Source organism: Mustela erminea, chromosome 10, assembly GCF_009829155.1.
Source record: "Mustela erminea isolate mMusErm1 chromosome 10, mMusErm1.Pri, whole genome shotgun sequence".
NCBI classification, from domain to species: Eukaryota; Metazoa; Chordata; class Mammalia; order Carnivora; family Mustelidae; genus Mustela; species Mustela erminea.
The window spans coordinates 46,471,321-46,496,348 of NC_045623.1; the positions used below are offsets into that span (position 1 = coordinate 46,471,321).

At 42.6% G+C, this 25,028-nt stretch overlaps 1 protein-coding gene across 1 annotated transcript in view; it reads right to left on the bottom strand.

The window, feature by feature from the left end:
- The window catches only part of ST6GALNAC3 (ST6 N-acetylgalactosaminide alpha-2,6-sialyltransferase 3), a 529,248-nt gene extending 510,236 nt beyond the window's left edge, over positions 1-19,012 (bottom strand). Inside the window, exon 1 of the mRNA XM_032360883.1 lies at positions 18,830-19,012. Within this exon, the coding sequence (XP_032216774.1) occupies positions 18,830-18,847 (18 nt within the window). The 5' untranslated portion in view covers positions 18,848-19,012. The remainder of the gene's footprint in view (positions 1-18,829) is intronic.
- Positions 19,013-25,028: the final 6,016 nt, after the last annotated feature.

Sequence of the window (25,028 nt, forward strand, 5' to 3'; positions counted from 1 at the left end):
TCTTTCTTTCTTTTTTTTTTTCAAGATTTTATTTTTATTTGACAGAGCGAAACACAGCAAGAGAGGGAACACAAGCAGGAGCAGTGGGAAAGGGAGAAGCAAGCTCCCTGTTGAGCAGGGAACCCAATGTGGGGCTCAATCCCAAGGTCCTGGGATCATGACCTGAACTGAAGGCAGACGGTTAACGACTAAACCACCCGGGTGCCCCCTTTGCCCATTTCCTAATTTGATTATTTTTCTTTGCTAGTGAATTGTGGGAGTTCTTCACATTTGGCTATTAACCCCTTATTATTTGCAAATTATTTGCATTTTGTGGGGGGGGGGGGTGTGCTCAGAATATGACCAGTTAGGCAAGGGAAAGCGATCAACTTATATTTTTAAAAAGTTCCTTCTGGCTACTGTCATTGCAGAATGGCAAATGAAGAGAAGGCTGTGGTGAGGAGACCAGTAGGTGAAGGCAGCACAGCTGTCCCAATGTTCACGCTTCTCCATCAAGATTCTGTTCAGAGACCTGCTCTTATCAGTGAAACTAATCTTACTAGGGCTGAATCAAAATGAACAGGTTGAATAAAATGGCTGCCTAAGTGTAAATTAGTTTAAAAGTTCTTCAAATTAAAGAAGTGTTCTTAGGGTCACCCGGGTGGCTCAGCTGGTTAAACATCAGACTCTTAATATCAGCTCAGGTCATGATCTCAGGGCTGTGAGATCGAGACCCTCCTCACTTCCCCCCTCTCCCCTTTAGGCTCGTGCACTGGGCATGGAGACTGCTTCAGATTCTCTTTCTCCCTCTCTCCCTTCCCCCCTAAAAAAAAATTATTAGAATTCTTTAATTTTTGGGGGGCGCCTGGGTGGCTCAGTGGTTTAGGCCTCTGCCTTCAGCTCAGGTCATGATCTCAGGGTCCTGGGATCGAGCCCCACATCGGGCTCTCTGCTCAGCAGGGAGCCTGCTTCCTCCTCTCTCTCTGCCTGCTTCTCTGCCTACTTATGATCTCTCTCTGTCTGCCAAATAAATAAATAAAAATCTTTAAAAGAAAAAAAAAAGAATTCTTTAATTTTTTTAATATTCAGTTTAAGTCAGATTTCAATTATTTCTATGAGCCTTTCCAAGTACAGGTATGTTTAATTCATCTCAATAGTCCTATATGATTCTCTCCTCTACAGAGGTAGGTCCAGCAGAGGGTTAAAATAAAAGCGGGGCATTTTGAGTCAGATCTGAATTTAATCCCCTGGCTCTCACTTGGGAGAATTATACTAGTCCCCCCTTGTCTACAGGGGATACATTCCAAGACCCTCAGTGGATGTCTGAAACCATGGATGGTATTGAACCATACTATTTTTTTTCCCTACACATACGTATGATAAAGTGTAATTCATAAATTAGGCTCAGTAAGAGATCATCAATAGTAGCTAATAACAACATAGACTAATTATAACAGTATACTGTAATAAAAGTCATGTGCATGTAGTCTCTTTCTCAAAAGATCTTATTGTACATGCCGTACTCACCCTTCTTGTGATATGAGAGGTTAAAATGCCTCTGTGGTGAGCTGAAGAGAAATGAACGATGTAGGCATGGTGAAGCAGCATCAGGCTCTATCACTGAAACTATGAAAGCAACACCGTGGGTAAGGGGAGACCATTTTACCACGTTTTCCAGAACCTGTTTCTCCATCTGTACGGTGGGAATGCATCTACCACAAACAGATGCGATAAAGTTTTGCCCACATGTAATGTAAGATGACTAGTTCAGCGCCTGCCACATAGTAGATGCTCAATAAATAGGAGCTGTGCAAAGACGATAGTATTGTCCTTTCAGGGCAGGGTCCCAAGACAGTCACTATATAATTGATCCACAGGGCAGAACCATATAGCACCCTCCTTCAAAGCAACACTATCAAGTGAATGTAAAAGTCGGCTCTACCAAACAGAGCCTAAAGCCAGCCACATACCACCTAAATGACTCAAGAGATAATGTCCAAATTCAAGATTCTTTTCATTATATGGAAAGCTGAATCACCTGAACAGCTAATAACTTACTTGTCTAAAATGTTTGGTTTTATTTTATCATTGACTCATCCACATTTGAGAGATAAAACACCAAGCTATGCCATAAACAAGCACACTTACATCTTTGGTATATTTTAATTTCCAGAATTCTGTTTGATATTCTGCCTGTGCAATCCTTGTAGCAAAATCATAATTGGAACATGTAATTTCCAAATACAAAGGGCAATAATGAGAGTCACTCTAAGGACTCTTGAGTACTCTAAAAGACAGTGAGACAATAGAATGTTCTCTCTGACTCAATACCTCAACTGCATTTAATAATCTGTTTAAAACCCATCAGTGTTTCCTCATTTCCAGAGGATAAAGCTCCTACTCATTGGCAAGACCCACATAATCCTTCATGATCTAACCCCTTATATATATATATATATATATATATATATCATCTCTTCTAGCTGCCAAAACCAGCCCAGTGACAGCCATCTCCACAGCTTTTTAAAAAGATTTATTTATTTATCTGAGAAAGATGGGGGGGGGGGTAGTAGGAGAGGGAAAGAGAAAATTCCTAGAAGACCCCCTGCTGAGCGCAGACTCTGACACAGCGCTCTATCCCATGCCCCGGAAACTGTGACCTGAGTCAGACACTCAACCAACTGAGCCACCCAGGCACCCCCACAACTTTGACTACTCCCCAAAATGACCTGTCGCTTCACGCGTCATGCCACCGTATCTTTGCACGTCTTTTCTTTTCTTTCTTTTTTTTTTTTTTGCCTGAAATTTAATCCATTCAACCATTCATTAGTTTGCTGAATGTACTGTGCTGGATGCTAGATACACAGTGATGAATAAAATAACCATGATCCCTTTCCTTTCAGTCTTTTGACTTACAAGGAAAACAAATACACATAAATTCATGTATTAAAAAGTGCTGTGCATACAATTAACAGGAGAGCATAATAGGAAATATCAGGAAGAATTTTATATGTTTATAGATTTTTTTTTAAAGACCTTGTTTATATATTTGAGAGAGCATGCTCATGCACGAGAGAGAGAAAGAGAGTGTGCATATGTGCAAACACAAGCAAATGTTAGGGGCACAGGAAGAGGGAGAAGCAGGCTTCCCCCTGAGCAGGGATTCCGACTCAGACTCCATCCCAGTACCCTGGGATCATGACTCGAGCCGAAGGCAGACACTTAACTGACTAAGCCATCCAGGTGCCCTGGATGAATTCTATTTTATTGTCATAATCAGCAAAAGGCCTGCCTGAGGCAATGCATTTAATAATTTGGGACATAGAAGAGGGGAAAAGATAGCATCAAAAAGAACCTGGAGGCAAAGATGGAAGGCAGAGGAACAGCAGCCTAGAAGCTCTGAAGCAGAAGGGGAGCTTGACATGGTCCAAGAACTGGATGGAATGAAAATGATCAGGGAACTAAGGTATAGGAGATGATTTCTCAAATAAGCAAGAGCAAGATCGTGAGCATAGTGAGCCGTGGGAAGGAATTTAGAGTTTGTCTCAAGTGGAATGGAAAGCCACCAAAAGATTTAGACAGGCAATTGCCGTAATCTGATTCACTTTCTAAAGGATCGTTCTAGCTGCCCAGTGGAGTTATCCAGGGGAACAGCGATGAAGGGGAGAACAGAGAGAAGTCAAGAGGGAAAACTACCTGGCATTCTCCACCCAGTCAGAATGATGGCCTCAGGTTCAAATAGAAATCCCATCTTCACAAAGAAATTAATTCCACATCTAAAGACCTAAATGGGTCTTTCCTAAGTGTGAGCTGATTCAAAATTCTTCAAAGGGAAAACAAACAAACACAAATTTTTTTAAATTTGGTTTCTCTCAAGGTAAAAATCAAGAAATCTTTTTTATTTACATAACCTCCTTCGATGTGGGTTGATTTCATACTGGAATGGATTTCAATAGTCCTAAGTGATTCTTTGCACTAAGAGGTAAACCATAAAAGTGGCAAAAAACAAAAAAAAACCCAAAACAAACAAACATAAACAACAACATTTAAAAACAGGGTGTGTGGCCATGTGCGTGTTTCTAACACACACAGATCACAGCCAAGGGGCCTGCGTTTCATCATAGCCAGAAACAGTCTGGTGACTTTAACCACTCTGTGTCTTGATCTCCTTACTTGGAAGATAGAGATTAAATGAGTTAATAAGTGTGAAGTGCTAAAAATAAGGGCCAGGACTTAGAGCACAATAAATGTTAGCTAGTAACAATATTTTTTTGAAAAATGGGTCATTACTTTCAATGTCATGTTCTTGTTTATTCTGGTCTCTATTTTATTCATTTCTGATTTTTGTTTGTTCTTTCCTGCCTCTACTAAAAAATTTCAACTAAGTTTCTTCTTTTTATAGTTCTTATAGCATAATGCTAAGTTGTTTATGTGAACCTTTTTTCTCTTAATAGAAGCATTTATAGCATAAATTTCACTCTAATATCTGCTTTTGCTGCATCCCATAGGTTTTGCAATATTGGCTTTCTTTTTCTTTTGTTTTGAGACATATTTTGATTTGCTGTTTCTTATTTAGCCCATCGTTTGTGCAGTAGTATGTTGTTTAATATTTATGTATTAAATATTTAATATTTACATTGTAGAATTTCCAACTTGGTTTTATTGTTGATCTTTAGTTTTGTACTACTGTAATTTAAAAAATATGTTTGGTATGATTTTTGTCTTCTTAAATTCGTAATATTTGTTATGTCTCCTTTTAGGTGATTTAACCAGTGGATTCTTCTGTGTATTTGAAGAAAACACGTATTCTAATTTTCTTGGATGGAATGTTTTATATATATCTTTAAGAACCGTGTATCTGAAGTATGCTTCAGGTAAAAAAAATTTCCTTGTTGGAAAAAAAAAAACACACAACTTTAAATGAGGGTACTCATTAAAATAAAACATATCAGGGGTCAGTCAGTTAAGCATCCAACTCTTGATCTCAGGTCTTAATCTCAAGATCATGAGTTCAAGCCCTGCATAAAATAAAATGAAATAAAATAAAGCATATGGGGGGGTGAGTGGAGAATGGGTGAAACAGATGATGTGAATTAGAGTACACGTATCATGATGAGCACTGAGTCATGATGTTTAGAACTGTTGAATCACTCTATTGTACACCCAAAACTAACATAACACTGTTAACTATACTAGAACTAAAATAAAAACTCAATTTGAAAAAAATTTTTAAATAATAGTAAAACAGTTAATAAAAAACAATATGGTCACACAAATTGTCTTCTCACTAGCCACAGGGTTGGGCAAAGCAGAAGAGTTTTTCTAAGCCTCAGGGTTCCTCGAAGGTAAAACAGATTTGATAATAATAGTATTTTTCTGGGGCACCTGGGTGGCTCAGTGGGTTAAGCCGCTGCCTTAGGCTCAGGTCATGATCTCAGGGTCCTGGGATCGAGTCCCACGTTGGGCTCTCTGCTCAGCGGGGAGCCTGCTTCCCTCTCTCTCTCTCTCTCTGCCTGCCTCTCTGTCTACTGTGATCTCTCTCTGTCAAATAAATAAATAAAATCTTAAAAAAAAATAGTATTTTTCTAATGGGATTATTGCATAATAAATGAAATCATATGTATGCCTCACAGTACCTACCACAAAGTTAGCACCCAGTAAATGTTCGTTAATTATTATTATTATTGTGCAAAAGTTATAAATAGGTTTGTCCATGTATGACTATAGGAAAAGATTCTATTACATATATTCTACTGCAGCCAGACTTCGGGATTCAAATCCTGCCCACCCATACCCGGACCCCTGACCCAGCTTTGTACAATCTTGGGAAGGTTATTTAACCTCTCTAAGCCTCAATGTCTTCCTCTAAATGGGAATTTATAACTCTTTATATCTACCCTATCAGCTTGATCAAAGGAAATAATGCAAAAATATACAGCCCTCAATAAAAAGAGCAAGCACTGGGTAAATGCAAGCTGTTGTCACAAATAGTATTATCACCCATGCAGACTCAATTTCCCTTAGAAAGGAATTAAATCCTCAGCTGGCTCAGTGAGTAGAACATGCAATTCCCTATCTCTGGGTCATGAGTTCAAGCCTCATGCTTGCTGTGGAGTTTCTTAACAAAAAAAATGTAAAATTAAATAAAGTAAAATTGTTTCAGACAAAAGCAAAAAAAAAATAAACCCTCAGCTTCTCTTTCATCTCCATGCCTCCTACCCCTCCTCCCGCCCACTGTACTTATAAACTCCCTCTTCACAAGTCTCTGTTTGCTGAAGGGAAAAGGGAAATACAGGTCAGATACAGACCCCTTTCACCTACACAAATCTAGAACGTACAGCAAACTTCAATTTTTCTAATATAGAAATCTAGGGTGGTAGATGGTTCAGATGTCATTTCTTTAAACAAGGTTTTAATACCAAGGGTCAAACATGGAGGATAGGAAAACAAACCTTACTCTACCAACAAGTTAAAAGTCATGAGCAGAAATCTTGGCTCAGCTTAAGCCATCAACCAGGCTTCTGGCGTTAAACAGCATGGTAGAATTAAATAAACATTAAGCCAGTTAAGGAACAAATCATTAAGTGGCACAAACCAGGGTCGGAGAGAGAGATTCTCTTACTCCCAACTGAAAGAATGAGAGAAGAATAAATAAGGCAGCAGGAGAAAGGTGGCAGGTAATTGCTGCTCCTGGGGAATGAATTTTCTCCTGGACATAGGGAGAAAGAAAGGGCCACAAGGTTGAGAAGGTCAGCAATAAAAGAGCAAACACCAGCAGCTGTAAAGTCAGCCTCCAGCCGTGGCAAAGGTACGCAGGATGACATCCCGGAGCTGTCATGAACACCAGCTGATGGTTTTATACCGGGCAGAGAAATGAGTCACATTTCCCACAGAATTCCTAATGGAATGCCTTATAACCTGGGACCCTGTGAGAGGGTTTCACCTACTTGGTAATAGAGTTCTATAAGGCTTCCCTTCTACAGAGCTGAGATTATGGTTCTTTACACACACTAACGAATGATCCCTGTAACAGGGGTACTAGGGAGGGGCTCAGAGGCCCGAGGGAAAAGGAGGGGGGGAGATGAGAAAAATGAGCTGCACAAAGAATGGAGGCGTGGAAATAGCCAGGAAAAGTAAAAAGGTACACCTTACGAGATTTATTTTCTTTATGTCAATATGAGCCCATAAGAAGAGATTAAATCAGTGGTTTCCAATGCTTTCTGTTACTTATTAAAATCCCAAACAAGGCTGTGAATCATCAACATTAAAAAAAAAAAAAGCTATCATCTTTCGCCAGTGTTCATTCTCCCCATTCCTAATCCTTAAGTAACGACTTTTTAAACACGAGACCGAGTAGAACCAATAATTAAGATGGTGAACTCTAGCACTAATGCATTACCTTTCATGACCAAAGCCAGGACAATGAGACTACAGAAGCTGTTTCCTGCACCCAGGGCAGAGAAACAGACCTGGGGAGAGAGGGGCGGTTCATGGGAGGAAACAGAGCCCAGAAAGGGTCTGATATACAATCACGGCAGAAACCAAAGTCCTGGTTTATAAATCAACATTAACTGATTTTGAAACTGTTTTGAAAGAAACTCAAGTTTCCAGAAACAGAGGAGGAGTGCCACCAGCGAGGGGTTCATTTCACCCTCCAGCTCCTCGTTGTTGGATGCAGAGCACATGCGTTTCAATACTCATGATGGCCTGAGCCCTATGGTATCAGAAAGCTTGGGGTTTAATGAGAATAATTACAATGTCGAAAAAGCTTATTAGAATGGACTTGACTTAAATTTCTAAACTGCCTTAAATTCTTGTCAGTTTCTATGGGGCATCACAGGTGCGTGAAGCCTTCCACAACTCAACAACTATTTGTTGTTCTTTTTAAAAGATTTTATCTATTTATTTGTCAGAGAGAGAGAGAGAACATGGGTGCACACGCGCACACACATGGAGAGGAGGGTCAGTCTCCCCACTGAGCAGGGAGCCCCGAAGCCAGGCTCAATCCAAGAAGGACCCTGGGATCGTGACCTGAGCCGAAGGGAGACGCTTAACTGACAGCCACTCATCCTGGGGGCTTGTCAGAGCCACAGCTTCTTGAGCCCCAACCCAGATATAGAGTCATAAACTCTGGAGTTTAGCAACCTCTGGTCAAAAAGGACATTCAGGTTTTCTGGTTCAGTTCCAGCTGATTAACACTTGCGGTCAATGCATCTGTCAGAAGCCACAGACTTGGGGGGGCTCTGGAGTCTGAATTCCAGCCCCACCATGTGACTTTGGGGAGTTACATCTCCTCCCTAAGCTTTCGTTTCCTCTTCCACACAGAGCACTTAGCTCCACGCTCAGTAAATCTCTCTGCCGTCCCCAGTGTGGGGCCCCAGGCGAGAGCTGAAGATCCCTGGGACACCCTGCACCCGCCCGACCCCAGCTCTCAGTCTGCAGAAGGGATTTTACAGCCTAGCACAGAGGGTGGCACAATTTATCTGCAAAGGGACATCAAATTTTTAAGGCTTTACTGTCCAAATGTCAGCTTCTCAACTTTGCTACTGTAACAGGAAAACAGACATAGACACTAAGTAACAAATAAACAGGGCTGTGTTCCGGGAAAACTATTTATGGGCACTGATATTTGACTCTCATACATTTTCACACATCCTGAGATATTATTTTGCTTTTGATTTTTTTTCAACTACTCAACAATGCAAAACCCATCCTTAACTGTGGGCCCTACAGTGCTCAATAGACAAAGGCCACAGGGGGTTTGGCCCAAAGGCTATAGCTGGAGGCTCCTGGCCTAGCACTCTTGTGTGAGCAAAACCGTGCAGCTCCACAAACCAGAGTTCCTGGTCAGTCCAACTAAAGTAATAACGCCCGTCCTGAAATCTTGTGGGATAATAAATCGCTGTAACAGATATCTGGGAGGCTGTCTGGCCAAGAGAAGGCACGCGGCCAGTGGCAGCTACTGCCATTAGTATAACGAAGTGTTCACCTCGTGATCCAAGATGAGGTGGAGCAGGGCAGGTACGCAACCCATGAGTGTAGACGAAACAGAGCTGTGGGTTTGCAAACCGATTTGTGCTAAGCACCCCTGGACACACAGCTATTCACGTACTGCTGAATTTATATACACACCAGCAAGCAGTGAAAAATAAACACGCTCTACAAAGGAACACCAATCTCCTACTCTCTTGACTTAAAAGAAGACACGGAGGTTATTCCGGATGTCCAAATTGCTGCCATGTGTGGACTGCCCTGCTGGAGCAAAGCAATGGCTCAGATAAAAGTGTATACACTCTGTCTCTGACCTCAAAGCCTACAGGAGTTCACACCACCATACTGAGCCCAAAACCGCATGCCCCTGGGAGAATTCACAGCTGTTCAACATCTAGGGGGCCAATCGGGCTCAGGATGTGGAAAAACCTAGGACTCCATTTTAGGTGAAATTCCAAGGACTCAAGAAAGGCTTCAGTGTGTCCCTGGGTCCAGCATTCATGACTCACTCATCATTTGCCTCCCCTTCGGCTGCAAGGGTCTGACCCACAGGAGTGCCTTCCCTTCTGCTCCCCCCAACCGCCGCCGGCAGGCACTCCTTCCTCTCACCTTCTTCCACTGCTTTCACTGCCTCCATCCCTGGTTGGTGGTCCCTTCTGATGGTGAGGAGGAAGACCTGGATAAACACACCGTCCAGGACAGTAACCACTACCCACAATCGCCCACAGAGATTTTGAAATACGGCTGTTGTGACTGAGGAACCACATTTTTAACCACACTTTTAATTTCATTTTATTTTATTTACATTTAAAAACTAACACTCGATTCAACTCTTGGGAAACTTTTGAGCACCTCTGAAGCAACTTCAACACAGGAACCTACTTTTTTAACTGTACATTTTATAAAATCTAAATTTCTGATGAAAATTCAGCATCCGAATTGAGATATGCAGTAATGGCAAAAGGTACGCTGAATTTTGAAGACTTGACAAAAGATGTATAGATATCTTGCTAATTTTTATATTGATTACATGTTGAAATGAAATCTTTGAGATATACTGGGTTAAATGAAATACGTTATTCACGTAAATTCCGCCTGTTTCTTTTTGTTTCTATGTTTTAACGTGGCTCTTAGAAAATGTAAAATTGTGTAAGTAAGCTGCATGAGATTTCTATGGGACAACATTGCAGTAAATAGACATATTACTTTCATGACTCATATTCATCACAAAGCTGGAATCTGACTTGGCACTGGTTCAGCTCTGACCTCTGTACCCCAAATCCTCTTACCCCCTCACCCTAGAGAACAGCCCTTCTTTCCCGGTTACCATTTTTCCTGCTTGATAAGGCAAGACCTTCACAGAGAGACTTTCACCCCTCTTTAGAGTCAGTCTACTGGCTTGGCGGGGAACAGCAAACAACAGTGCCAGGAACAGCAGCCTCTGCTCTCTGCAAGGGTGTATCCCACTTGTCCCAAGGAGGGAGATCATCCCAGAGCACTTCCTTGCTCATTCTAGTCCTTGAAACCTAAGATGAGCTCCAGGTGCACATTCTAACCCCATATCGTGATTCATTTTCAATGCAGGACATACATATCTTACTCCCACTCCCTCGCCATCAGGATCTGCTCAGGGCAAGATGCAAATACAGTTTTCGTAACCAACCAAAGAAGTTTTTATTTTTGTGTCCGATAAAGGCACAGCTAATAAATACACTAAAACAAACAAACAAACAAAATAGCCTCTGAAATTAGAGAGAAGTGCCTTCCAAGAAGGATTTTTTGTGTAAGAATTTTCAAATCTGAATTAATAGGAAGGTACAACTGATTGAATGAATGTGGGTATGTGTTTTTATTTATATATTTACATTGACTATGTCTATGCAAAGACATGTGTTTCTTTTTTACACAAACACTAGAATGACTCAAATACGAGGACCCCTGTTTCCTGGCCCCCAAGCCATCTCCTCGGGAGTCACTTCCCCCAAGCACCAGATGTTGTGAGCCCCCTCCCTCCACATCACACGGGTAATGAGAGGAGGCCCGGAGATGATGGGGTCTGGGGCACTAGGCCTCTCTGAAAACGTTACTTACCCCGAGGCTCCTATTTATTGAATCTCTGGATACCCTGGGCCAAGGTCTCTGATGAGGCAAATTTAAATCAGTTTAAAAACAGAACCAGAGCCAGGACTCTCAGTCCTTGAGCTGAGGTGGGGAAAGAAAACAATAGCGAAAGCACAGATAATCCCTTCACCTCACTTGGGCCATCTCCTATAACCACCTTCCTGGCAACCACCCTTGACACAGCTGTTAACAAGGAGAGGAATTAAACAATTTGGGGTTTCGCTCCTCTCCCTTTCCTGACTCTGGTGGAGGTGCTAATTGGCAGTAAAATGCATAAAAGGTGTACATCAGAACGGCCAGGGACGGACAGGATCTGGGTAATCCATAAACTGAATAATGAGTGTTTTAATAACCAGGAGCTAACTGCAGCTTTCTGTAATGAGATCCTGGTAGCACTTGTAAATCTACTCTCTCCAATTAGAAAAATGCCTTCCTCCACTTTTCCCAGAAGCCAGGAAACAGAAAAGAACTCCTCCAACTCCCAGCCCTCAGGCACAAGTGTGTGTTAAATTTTCACAAACAGATAGAAATTTTCCTCCTGGGGAGGAGATTTCATAATTTTCCCCAGTCATCTACTGGAAAGCTTAATGGGCTCCCTCTGCTTTCCTCAAATCTAAACCCTTCTTTAAAGCCCACCAGTTCCCAAGACAGCTCTCCTCGACTCAAGCTGTTATCTAACTATTAATAATACTAATAATGGTTTTGCCATATGTGTACGGCACATTCTGCTTTGAAGAGTGACTTTGCAAGCATTAACTCTTTTGGACTCCGATGCTGCTCCAGAGGGGATCCAGGTTGGGGAGCCTGAAGTTTATATGATTTGTGGGTCTCTTTAGGAAAATGAATAGAAAATTATAAATACAAAAATCCAGGACCTTCTTGCTATACGTTAGAGTGAAAAAAAATCCATTCTATATCCATGAAAACTTCAGCTGTTTACAAAAAAGAGGACAGGTTAGACCCATGTCTTTTGTATTTTTATAAATACAAAAATCCAGAGCTTTGGAGGGGCCCTGAATCTTGGCCCAAAGGGAAATCTACCTCTGTACGACACCCCCTCCTTCACTCCCACCCCCAAAGGGACGTGTGGGCTTCTCAGGCTAAGGGGAGGGGTCACGTGACTTGCGCAGGATCAAAGGGCTATTCAGTGTTGGAGGCAGAACCAGAACTTTCTTACATCCCCAGTCTCTGTGGCCCCTCTATTTCCCCTAGTTCCTCGGTCACAAAGGAAACTCTGAAGAAGGAACAGATAAAAACAACACAGCTAAAAGTGATCCCAACCAGGCTGGTGTTAGGAAGCTGTCTAGACGGAGTATTGCCTGGGTAGTCGATGGTGAAATAAACACAAAGTCCCCACAAACATTCACTTAAATTGTCACTGGAGGCAAAAGACACACCACATAATCACACAGAGCCAGGTGAATTCCACCTTCACCACTGACTAACCACAGGACCTGGGACAAGCTACTTAGCTTCTTTGAACTTCAGTGTCTTCGTTATAATCCCAGTTTGCATGCGATGATGCCTTTAAAGCACTCAGCACAGGACCGAGCCTGACCACGCTAGGTGTTCAATAAACAGCAGCTAGTATTGTTGCCGTTGTTCTCAATTCATCCAAAGAGCGCTGCTTCTTCACAAGACACTCGTTCCCCACAGTGTGCAATTGGAAGTTGCAAAAGCATTCTGTTCAGTCACCTTAAGACTGAAAATGAGCCAGGACCGCTGCCCAGACTTCAGCATCCCAGAAACATCGTAGCAGATATATTAGTCCAAGGGCCTCGTCTGTTCCACTTGCTGGGGTGATCTTAGAGTTTCAGATTTACAGTCTGTGTATCTGTGAAGTCTCTGTGGCTTTCCAGGCTCAGCGAAGCCAGACTGTTTTCAAACACTTCGAGACCTCAGTGTGAGAACCACAAATTGGGATTGTGGGTGTTGGGGTTTTTTGTTTTGTTTTGTTTTGTTTTTACTTTTACTTTTTTGTTTGTTTCTGTTAACCTGAAGAACCAAAATGATCCCAACAAAAGATAAGCCATTCCCGCTGACTCTTTCTTTCAGTCCAGGCCTCCTTTCCCCTTCCCTCCAGATTTCAAATTGGCTCCAGATTTTATAGGAGACACGGTAACAGATGTACGAGAAGCAAACAGAGAGGAATTTAAGGAGAAAAATAACTGATAAGCTCTAACCTACTTGCTATACGTTAGAGTGAAAAAATCCATTCTATATCCATGAAAACTTCAGCTGTTTACAAAAGAGGACAGGTTAGGCCCACGTCTAGAAATTTCATCTCAAAAAACAAAAAACGAATACATTAATGCACTGATGCATTCAACAAACATTTAGGTAACATTTTAGTGAGAGGCAGGCTGGTGCTTAGGGATACCAGGTTGCATTAAGACAAGGCTTTTGCTGTCCCCAAGACTCATTTGGGCAGCCACCCATACCTCCATCCATATACTCCGGCACCAACAGCACTCTTCCCTCATCGTGCTCAGCAAACGCTAGCTGATTGACTTACTGAAGGCCCCCACCCTTGATGAGTTCCCAAACAGAGGAGTCAGGAAGGCAAACAGTGAACTGACAGGACAGGGTAATCGCTGCTGCTACAGAGATGAGAACTGAGACCACGGGAGCCGGGGAAAGCCCGCCGAAGCACAGGAAGGCTTCCCCGCAGATGGGACACTGACCTAGGAGCTGAGAGATGAGCAGGACTTTTGTCGCTGGAGGAAAAGTGATAGCAGAGGGAATTTCCTGCAGAGAAAACAGCACGCCGGCAGAAACGGATTGCTAATGATTACCCAGGACTTACGATATGTCGGGTTCTGTTCTACAGAATCAGCTCATTTATTCCTCCTAACTCTAAGAAATCAGCACTACTTCTGTTCCAGTTCCACAGTGAGGAACCTGCTGAAGGGGGTCGCTCTGACCTCAGAGCCAAGGCTGTTAACCCCTATGCTGTCCCACAGTGACCCAGAGCCAGGAGGAAGTGCCCCATCTACAGACCTGGGATGAGCGTAGGTAAGTGTCTGGGTGAGGCAGCAGCAGGTGGTGAGGTCAGGTGTAGGGGCAAGATGGCGAAGGAACGTGAATGAATGCGGAGCTAGAGGTAAATAGTCAGGTTCATCCCCCAGGGACTGGGGGGCCAAAACAAGCTTTCAGGCCTGTCAGTGGCTTGATCAGCACTGCACTTGAGCACAATACCATGACAGTGATGGGGAAGATGGGCCAGATTTGGGGGATGCTGAAGAAAGGGAGCCTACTTCAAAAGATAGAGCAGGGGCGCCTGGGTGGCTCAGTGGGTTAAGCCTCTGCCTTCGGCTCAGGTCATGATCTCAGGGTCCTGAGCCCGTGTCAGGCTCTCTGCTCCGCGGGGAGCCTGCTTCCTCCTCTCTATCCCTCTCTCTGCCTGCCTCTCTGCCTGCTTGTGGTCCCTGTCTGTCAAATAAATAAATAAAATCTTTAAAAAAATAAAACAAAAAACAAAAGACAGAGCAAACACTAGACCCTGACCGAGGCAGAGAGTAAGAATGGGGAGTAACAGGTAGGTCTGAGAGATTCTTCTAGATATAATTGATGCAAGATGGTGAAGAATGAGGTATGGGGCAGGGGGAAGAAAAGGAAACGAGAAGACACCAAGTTCATAACTTGGTATCACCAGTCACCGAATTTCTCATCCATCTGAGTAAATGTTACATGGGGATGGGTGACTGGGAGGGAAGAAAGCGGTGGCTTAGTCATGCACCTGTCGTGTTATTGTCTAACTGCTTCATGCTCATAGGTCTGGCAAAACCGTGATCTTCGCTAGGGCAGAAATGACTCATAAGTATCCTGTGTCTACACATCCACTCAGTGACCCTTTTAGCGCCAGATACAAAGGCAACTGAATACAATTCAGCAAATACTAGTAAATACTAAAATGCACCAGATACTGTGCCCAAGGCAGACCTGCCGACTAAAGGTATCGATCCTAAAAGAAACCAGAAACAAGTTTTATTACATGAAAAATTTTAAGACTCTCTAATGTACAGAAGAAGAAAAACAAATAACTAACATGAATGTAAAAGTTTTGCTTCACTAGTAATCAAATAAATACAAATGAGATACCTTTCTTGTCTATCAAAATCTCTGAGACCTTTAAAAACACTCCTTGGAAAAAGACTAGTCCTTCCCTTAATTGTTCACAACAGCACAGCTCCCCAGGAGGGCTGCCTGACCGGGAGCATGGCAAGAAAGGAACCTAAGACTTGGACTTGTGTTTAGCCTATGCTTTCTAACGTGCAGTTATTCTCACTTAACCCCTAGAATAACCCGCTGAGGAATGCATGATTATCCCCATTTCAGAAACCAGAGCAGTGAAATCAAGAAACTTGCTTGTGGTTACACAATTAGTAAGTGGTGTAGCCATAATTAAAACCCACATAGTTCTAGCTTCAAAGCCCAGGCGACGTGGAGTGAATACGTATTTCACAATTTAATGATTATTGAGGTACTAATCATTGTTCTGTTAGGAAAGCCAGCTCTGCGCAGGGGCAGAATGGGCCTTCCCCATACACAGTACCTTGAGGGAACCGTTCTGTGTGCCACATAGGACCATTCCCGGCAGCCACGGCATAGGCTTCTCCTCTTAGCTACTCAGAGATCCCCATTTTTAGGGTCACTATGTAGTCCATAAAGATATTTTAATCAACCTCTATCTCAGTTTTCTCATATATAAAAATGGATAATAAAATCGACCTCAAAAATCTGTCAAGAAATTAGTTTTCACCCACAGAGTAAAGTTAACATTGCCTCAAAGGTTATCTTTCAAAAAAAAAAAAAAAAGCTCCACGATAGTACATTTGAGGCAGTGTTCAAAACCTAGCTCCAATGCAGGATGTGGAAAGCCTGTCTTGAGGAGTCAGTAGGAGGGTTCATCACTCTACCCCTCTGCATAGTATGCCTTCCACAGATCTATGTTACTCTTCACGTTGTAACATAAATGTTCACTTACTTTTCCATCCTCTTTCCAACACCGTAAACAACTTGAGAACCAAGTCAATGGCTCATACACCCTGTGATGCCAACACCAAGCCATGGGATGGCATGTGGCAGAAAATGTTTAGTTGAAAAAAAAAAGAAAAAAAGAAGTCAATCATTTCACCTTCATAAAACCCTACCAGATAATTATCATAAACATCTGCATTCTAAAACGAGCAAGATGTAGTGACTGCCTAACATCATGTACAGGAGGTCAGTCTTGCACTGGATCCGGGTCTCAGGATTCTCCACTCCACCATGGATGGACTTCCAACAACCAGAAGGGGAAAAGGCCTACCATAGGCCATTGAGACCAACAATACACAAAGGTACATTGTTTCTCAAATGTGATAAGGATTCTGAATGGTATCGGGACATCTTAGAAATTGGTCACCTGAGAAAGTGCAGAGAACAGCATGAAAGTATAAGAAAGCTTGGCAAATCTGGGTCTAAACCCAAGCTCACTTCGAACTTCACCCTGTTGTCTTGGGCAAATCTCTTAAACTGAGGAGCCTTGGTTTCCTCGTCTATCATATGGGATTTTTTTTTTTTTTAAGATTTTATTCATTTACTTGACAGAGAGAGAGAGAGATCACAAGTAAGCAGAGAGGCAGGCAGAGAGAGAGGAGGAAGCAGGCTCCCTGCTGAGCAGAGAGCCCAATGCAGGGCTCGATCCCAGGACCCTGGGACCATGAGCTGAGCCGAAGGCAGAGACTTAACCCACTGAGCCACCCAGGCTCCCCTAAAATGGGGTTTTATGCAATGTTACTCACCCTGTAGCATTCGATGTAAGAATGAGAGTTACAGTATATGAAAGAAGCAGAAGACATATTACAGATTCATTAATCTGTAGTTATCACTACATGTCAGAAAAAAGTGGCGCGTACCAATGCCTATGCCACAGCGTAGTTTTCCTCCCCTATCTTACTTTGTTCCCACAACAACCCTGGGGAGTAGGTGCTATTACTTTGATCTTACATTGAGGAAACTCTGACTCGGAGACATAGAAGTAACTTGTCCAAGGCCACACAGGTGGCAACAGGCAGAACCTGCAAACAGACCAAGGTCTTTCTGAATCGAAACCTCTTTGAAGTTTATCTGTCTGCATCCCAGATGGGTTTCAGTGGAGGAAAGATAAAGAGGACTCAGATGTGCCCCCAAATGTATGAGGTCAATGTGAGGCGCTTGAAAAGTAAGCCTGGATCAGATTCATGTGTAGCTTGGGGTATTAGTTTAAAATGTTTGGAACATGTGCAAGATAAGGCAGGGAGAAGCCAAAAGAAGAAGATGTCCAATGATAAACGCCATGCTCCTCAATTTCCCTTTCAGCTAATAATATAATAAATAGTAAAGAATGACTCATACTCTTATTTCAGTCCTTGTGCTGAGTCTCCAAGTTAAAAATCCCATATTGTAATACCAATGTATTACGTATTTCCTCTTGATCTTGCTACCATTTGTTATGTCCCAGAAAATGTTCCAAAACCAAAGAGAGGAAGTTCAGAAAAGTCACAGGAAATATCTGACCTCCTTTACTCTAAGGGAAAAAAAAAAAAAAAAAAAAGAACAAGAAAACCTTTCCTAGGTTAGTCTCTTATTTGTATCATTAACACCAAGGCATGGTGTAAGATGACAAGATGACACAGGAAGTAACTAGTTTAACAGTAGATGGCTTCAAATCATCGTACAGAGAAACAAATAGTATTTCACAATAAACAACAACAAAACTCTTTTTGTGGTGTTTTCCTCTATCACACACAGCTCCCCCAACCTTGGGACAAACAGGCCTTTACATTCTCCAATCAAGGCCCAGGAAACCTTCAGGCTGTGAATGTTTAAGATTCAGGCAGTCAGGAGTCAGGTTAGGCATGAGGAGAGATAGGCGTGAGAAAAATGAAAACAACAAGTAAAACGCCTCTCCCTGTGGAATGTAAAGTTATCAAGTGAGGCACGGAACCCACAAACCCACAGCCTCCCACCTGACACCACAGAGCTATAAACCCAGGACGACACTTGGTCTGGGCTCAGAACCCAGACTTGGGGAAAGAAAACTCAACAAAGAAGGGGTGGTTCAGCGGGTTCTGCTATGTAGTGAAATCATTGGGTCTGTTCAAATTTATGAGCTTAAGGAAGGGTCAGAAATTCTCTACTAATAAAAACATCTTTCTGTGAACTTTCCCGAAGTAAAGTTAATGGCACATAAAGCCAGCAGTTCACACAGAAAACTCATTCCTAAGGGACTACCTGTAAACTCTGAAGTTTGTCTTCGCGAGATCAAATGTTCAACAGAACGCCCCTCTGCTCACTCTCACCCCCATTCAAAGTGCTATATCCTTGACCACCAGTCACCCATGCCCAGCCTCTTCTCCATTCCCCTTGGCCCCTGCGAGGCCTCAGGCAACAGAGCCTCGGGACCCGCGGGAGCACCCCTCCCCTCCCTGCCATCCCCATTATTCGGCGCAGAGCCCTGCTCTCCCCTGGAGCCAACAGTCTGCAGCTCCTTCAATGCAGGCGCGAGCAGGCAGGAATGGTGGGAAGAGAAGCCGTGCCAGCTGCATGTTTCAGAAGCTCCCTCCATATGCATTTGCCAAAGGAACAAAAAGAAAATCAATGCCAGGAAAAGACAACTGAGATGAGGATGCAGTGGGACGGCGGCTGACTCCTTGCCTCTGAGCAGCAAGGGACCGGCCATCCACGCGTCCGAGCCACAGACCCCAGTCGTTACCTTCAGGATGCAGGCCATGGCGCTCCGGCGGCCCTTCTGCCACCGAGCAGCGGGCGCGCCTGGGTCAGGGGCAGTCCGGGCGACAGGCTGGAGGCTGGTACCGCGGCAGGACCGCTCCAGCCCACATTCCCGCAGATCCAAATAAGGGGACCGCGGTGCGAGCTGCGCGGGCACAGGCCCCGCCCCCCGCGCCTCGGACCCGCCCCCGAGCCCGTCCACTGGCTGGCGGCCCCCGAGACCCCGCCCACGGATTACGTGCCGTCCCGGTCTCCCGCGGCAGCCCCTCGATGCTTGCTACTTTTTCTTTTTTCTCTCTCCCTCTTTTTCTCCCCCACCCCCCACAGTAAACGTTCTGTGGTTCAACGTATGCAAAGCCGGCTCAGCAGCAGGCAGGGATCTGGGTCCTGCTGGGGAGAGAAAGCGCCCTTTTCTTCTCCTCGATTCGGTCTCCTCCAGCAGATCAGAGAACCCCTTGCAGACATTTCACAGTTTTTAAAAAGTTAAGTGGGGTTGGAATCACCCTGCTACAGGCTTTGGGCGCATCAAAGGATTCTTCAAAAGTAGCAGATGAAATTCTCCCCGGGCTGTTTAACCATAGAGCCTTCCCTCTGCTTAAAAATGCTGTGATGGGCTCATTAGATGAATAATTTGCCACTAATAAGGGAGCATAAGTGCCTATCAACAAAAGACGCCAGAAAACTTAGGCTGTATATTTTGTGTGAATGTGCACGTACACAGACATATATTAATTGCTTTTTTGATTTGGGCTTGTGCGTTTATTTTTTTTTAAAAAGTGTATTTACATAAATATACAGTAAATAGAATGTATATATTTATATGAAAATTAAATGTATTCTCATATATATACATTGATTATATACGTATATAAATTGGGTTTGTGCCCACAAGCACAGGACTTTGTTCTCCCAGCCTCCAAGTTTAGAATTTGAATGAACTTTGTTGCAACTTAAGTAACAAAGTTAATTCTAAAGTCTCCTGTAAGGCAAGTCTCTGATGATAAAACAAAAGGTGATAGAGCAGCTTTAAAAGGCAGACAGCCTGGAAGGAGATATGTTTTGGGTCTCCTTAGCAGTCCTTTTGGAGTGAAAATCAACAAGGAAAGCCCAATTCCCAAGCAAGGAACTGGCTAAGAGAAACAGAGTTATTTCTCTGAAGAAAGTGACATCACACACATAGCAGAAGAAGGGAGAGAGAGCATTCTGTATATATACACAGATTTCCACCACTTGGTCTGTCAGAGAAATCTTAAAACCAGGCCCAAAATATTTACCCAAAAGAGCTTTCACTTGCTAGAAGCCCTGTCTGGTCTGCCTACATAGAGTCAGGAAAAGCACTGTGGGCTGCTGGTGGCTGTGACGTCATGAGATTGGCTCACAAACCACAAGGCAGAAACCAGACTTTCAAGGGATTTGGTGTTTTCTTGGTGAGAACATTCAGAATCTTGAGCGAGCAGGAGGCACCACGGTAAAAGTGTTGCAAACACTGAGAGTGGACAGACTACCTGCTCCCAGGGAAAGTCCCTCTTTTCAGTCTTCCTAAGAGACACTCCCTGCTCTCCTACTCCTTCCTCCAGACCCTCCGTGTGGTTCAGAGATCTGCTCTATTTTCAGTAAAAACTTTTTGACCAGTAAGTTCAGGAAGAGCTTCCTCTATTTGGGTGATCAGGAAAGTATATTTTTTTTAGAACTGTATTTTTTAAAACACTGCTTTAGCTCATGATCTTTAGTAAGCCAGGAAAACTCAGTATTTTATTCATTTAAGAATTCGACAAACCTTTACTGAGCTGTTACTAGAAGATAAATCTTTTTGAGCTACCACTAACTGGAGGGGAGTTAATAACAAAAACAAAAACAAAACTTAGTAAGGCAGTACAGGACCCATCAGGAATGAATGATTTTCAGGGTCTCTAACATCATCTCAGATTCAGTCAAGTGGGAAAGATAAGAGATACATGATATAACATGGTAAGGTCTTTAACCAAAGTAGAAGAAAAGCTCTATGGAAAGAGAGACAGAACCTGGCAGGTTGGCAGGTAAGAGAGGCAAGGGTGGGCAGGGCACATCATTCTGTCTCCAGGGAGTCTGCAGGTCTGAGCAACAACCCAGCTGACTCTAGTAAGCAAAATTGCTGAGCATTTCCTTACTGGGTGACCTTGTTCACATTTCTTAACCTCTCTTTAACCTTTAGTTTACATAGTAGTATTTATCCTTGTGATAATTAAATGAGATGATGCTTGTAAGTCCACTCACTTCAATTCCTGGCACTATGAACACTCTCAAAATGGTAGCTCTTTATGAGAGGGTGGGGGGGTTGGGAGGGGGGGTGGTTAACTACAGATAGCTTATAGGAAAGGATGAATAAGATGATTGCCGTTCACCTTGAATGTCTCAGAAAGATAAACATTGATGAGACAAAAACTTAGCATCTTGTGACTTGGGTATAGCCAACTGAGGGTATAATGAGGGCTTTGCCAGTTCCAACAGTCTGGGTATGGCTCTCTCAATTAAACTCTCCACTCATCCATACCCACACTCCCCCAAATGTTATTTTTTATTAGCATCCACAGTTATGCCTAAGTACAGACAGGAGTAAAAGCATGTTTATAACAATCTAAAAACAAACTCAGTCGATTCTACAATAAATGTGCCCTGAAGTTTTATAAATCTGGGCAGAAGTTTTACAAAACAGCAATGGTCCCTGCCTCAGATGGACAGCAACTGGATGGAAAAAAGTAGTTGGATGGAAATGAAAAAAGATTCTAAACCTACTAGGAAATGAAGGTACAACCAGATTTGTGGGAAAATGGGGGGAATGTACGGCCAGGATCTTTTTTTATTTTATAACTTGCCAGACTATAAGAATAGCTTAGTCTATCCCATGGATATAGCCCAATTTTCTAGGTCCCTAGTTATATGACTTAAACCAAAAACCTACTTCCAAAGATAACAATTTGGGTGCACCTTGCAATTATGTGATCCTTATAACATCGATACGGATGTTGTCATCCCCAGCTGGTCAGTGGGAGAACAGGGATTTGAGCTCAGGTAATTTGACTTCCAGGTCTGCCATCTTAACTGCTGCACTCAGTTGCCCAGTATGTCAGGAACCAATCTTTGGTCACCATTCGGATTTAGTCTCTTGCCTTAAGTTTAGTAGTCAGAAAACCTAGGGTAAGTATATCTTTCCCTATGATACACACTAGGATATAAAACCTAGGGCAATTATGTAAATAAGTAGAAGATAGACACTCTCTATCTGACTGTACCTATCCAGGATAGGTACACTCACCTTGTAACTATCCTCCCTCAGCACCTGGGGCCTTTAACAAAGACACTGTCCATCCCATCCAGATCTCCCATACAACCAAGCTGTTACCACCTCCTGCCCATGAGAGCTACCTCCCACCAAAGACTCTCACTACCCTATCTTACCTACAAAATGGAACCTGCATGTAGCAACCTGACTGCCCTTGCTTCCCTTCCTGGAAAGATCCTTGGGGGCTGGTCCTATCGCTACCTGGGTCTCCCTAGGGCCCTTCTTGGCTCCAATTGGTCCATCTTCCCTCTCCTCACAGGCCTTTCACCAATAAGATCTCAATATGCCTTCAGGCCAAGAACTCATGAGTTATGACCAGTCATGGGCTAAAATGTCCTATTTAAATTCAGTTTTGCTTCATTGTAAACAGCCCCATTACCAAGTAATTCTCAGAGTTACACAGTTTCCTGATAGAAATAGAATTAAAATGAAGAATCCCATAACTTTTCCAATTTCATCTTGCACACATATTAATTTAATATATTTATATTCAACACAGTCATTTATTAAGACTTTAATTGGATCTCAATTTTTCCCATCTAAAGATTTTAAATGAATTCCAGATATCATAAAACTCTTCTTGTCATCCACTACATAAATTATGCTTCCATAGGAGACTGTGACTGGAAGATCCATTATACAATGTTATGGGAAAGTCATTTTTTTCTTTTTTTAACATTCTGAGCCAGAATAGGAAATGATTTTTTTTTTTTTTCTAGAAACCATTGCACTGTTACAGGGCAATGACCTAGGAAATTTTTCATACCCTAAAACACATGCCTATCCTGTCAGTGTCCTTGTGCATGTCTATATGGATGTCTGTGTCCAAGTATGTCTATGAATGTGCCCTTTTAGATATGCATGAGAATATATTGACATGTGGGTTAAGCTTTATTTCCCTCCATTTTGGATAGCAGATCATTCTAAAGTGTCATCCGTTTTGCATTCCCAGGACTTGGGCTTACTGCTTTTTCAAAACTTCACACAGTTCTAATACAGAATTCATCATTATCCCTGACTATACTCATACTCATCTGGGATGAACTCCAAAACAAGTTATGCATGCTTTAGAATTACATTTTTCAAACACTATATATTTTCTCCTTCTCCCTTAATGTTCTCTCTCAACTTCCTCTCAGCTCTACTCTTCTTATTGGAAGTTCTCATCTTTTCTCAATTTTTTTTTTCAAATGAACCAAAAAGGGAAAAAAAAATCTGTTTTTAATTAAGAGAAAAAAACTGAAATTAATGTTCTTTAATGTTCTAGGTTTTAACCAGATTTGTTTTTCTTAAACAATTCTCCCCTAAGATCTTTTAAAAATATAATCAATTGAAAGTAAATATGGCTGGAAGCACTGGCAGGTAGTTGGAATTTGGTTTGTATTGGATTTCTCTAAGGCCATTGACGGCTCCATTATTAATTGAGTCTGATAAATCTCAACCACGTTTCTTAGAGTTTGTTTTCCTTTTATTGTGAGGCTCTTCTCATGTGTGTTTCTGTACACTCTTCTTAGATTTCACCACTTAATGAGGTTTGATGACATCCTGTCTTAACATATTAAAGTGGAAATCTAGTATTTGAAATGTATCCATGGTGCATCTGATGGGAAGACCCACAGGACGGGGTCTCACAGTTGGCTTCCTTCTGCAGTTTGTTTTGCCTGAGCCAAATTTTCTCTAATGGTTTGGCTCTCACAAGCCCTCTGGAAAGAGCTAGGTTTGGGGTTTTTTTCTAATTCCTTATGTTAATACAAATACTCACTTTTTCTGTGGCTATGTCTGGCTATGGTAGGAAGGAGAAGAGCAAAGTCATGCAATCCGAAGAAGAATGGTGCAAGGAGAAGTCATCTAAATATGCTCTTAGAGAAACCCCCCAACACAAGGTATTGTTTTGGGTCCAACAGTGTAAAAATCTGTGACAGCTGCTCACAGTACACCACAATCCAAGAGAGTCAAGGGCCACATCCCATATGGGAAAGCCATTCTTTCTTTTCAAGGGCAACGAATAGAGGGCACCTGGGTTGCTCAGTCATTTGTGTACCTGCCTTGGGCTCAGCTCGGGTCATGAACCTAGGAGACCTGGGATCCAGCCTGCATCAGGATCCCTGCTCGGTGGGGAGTCTACCGCACCCTTCTTATGCTCTCTGTCTCTTCTCTCTCTTTCCCTCTCTCAAATGGATAAATAAAATCTTTAAAAAAAAGAATAAAAGAAAAAAGCAACAAGTAGAAAGCAACAGAGCACTTAGGAATCTGAAAAATTTTGTTCTTTTGTTGATTTAACAAATATTTGCAAGCTCAGGTGATGTGTTTAGGAAACAGCGTGGCTTCCTCCTACACGCAAAACCTCCAGTGGTTCCTCTTTATCTCCACAGTTCGGTCTATTATAGGCCAGCCAACATCTCTTTCCATCATTACTGCCCAGTGGTCTCTGACCCCAGGATTCAGCAAACTTTGTCAGTAAAGATCCAGATAGTGAAAGTTTCAGACTGCATGGGCCATTAGGTGTCTGTGTTAACTCCTCAACTCTGTCATCCTAGCACAAAAGCAGCCAAACATCAACAAATAGAGAGCGGTTCTGTGCCAATAACATTTATTTATGGATGCTGATGTTTAAGTTTAATATAATTTTCAGTGTTATGAAATATCATTCTTTGTTTTTCTCAACATCTAAAAATGCACAATCCATTCTTGGTTCTGAAGGTGTACAAAAACTGTCTAGAGGTCAGATTTAGCCCAACCGTAATTTGCCAATAAGACTTCATCTTTGCCTTCTTCATTGAGCCAGATGTCATCCTTCAGGCCCAGGTCAAATCCCATGTGGTCCTCGATGTCTTTTCGGACCACCCTAGTCTAGTGCCGTTTC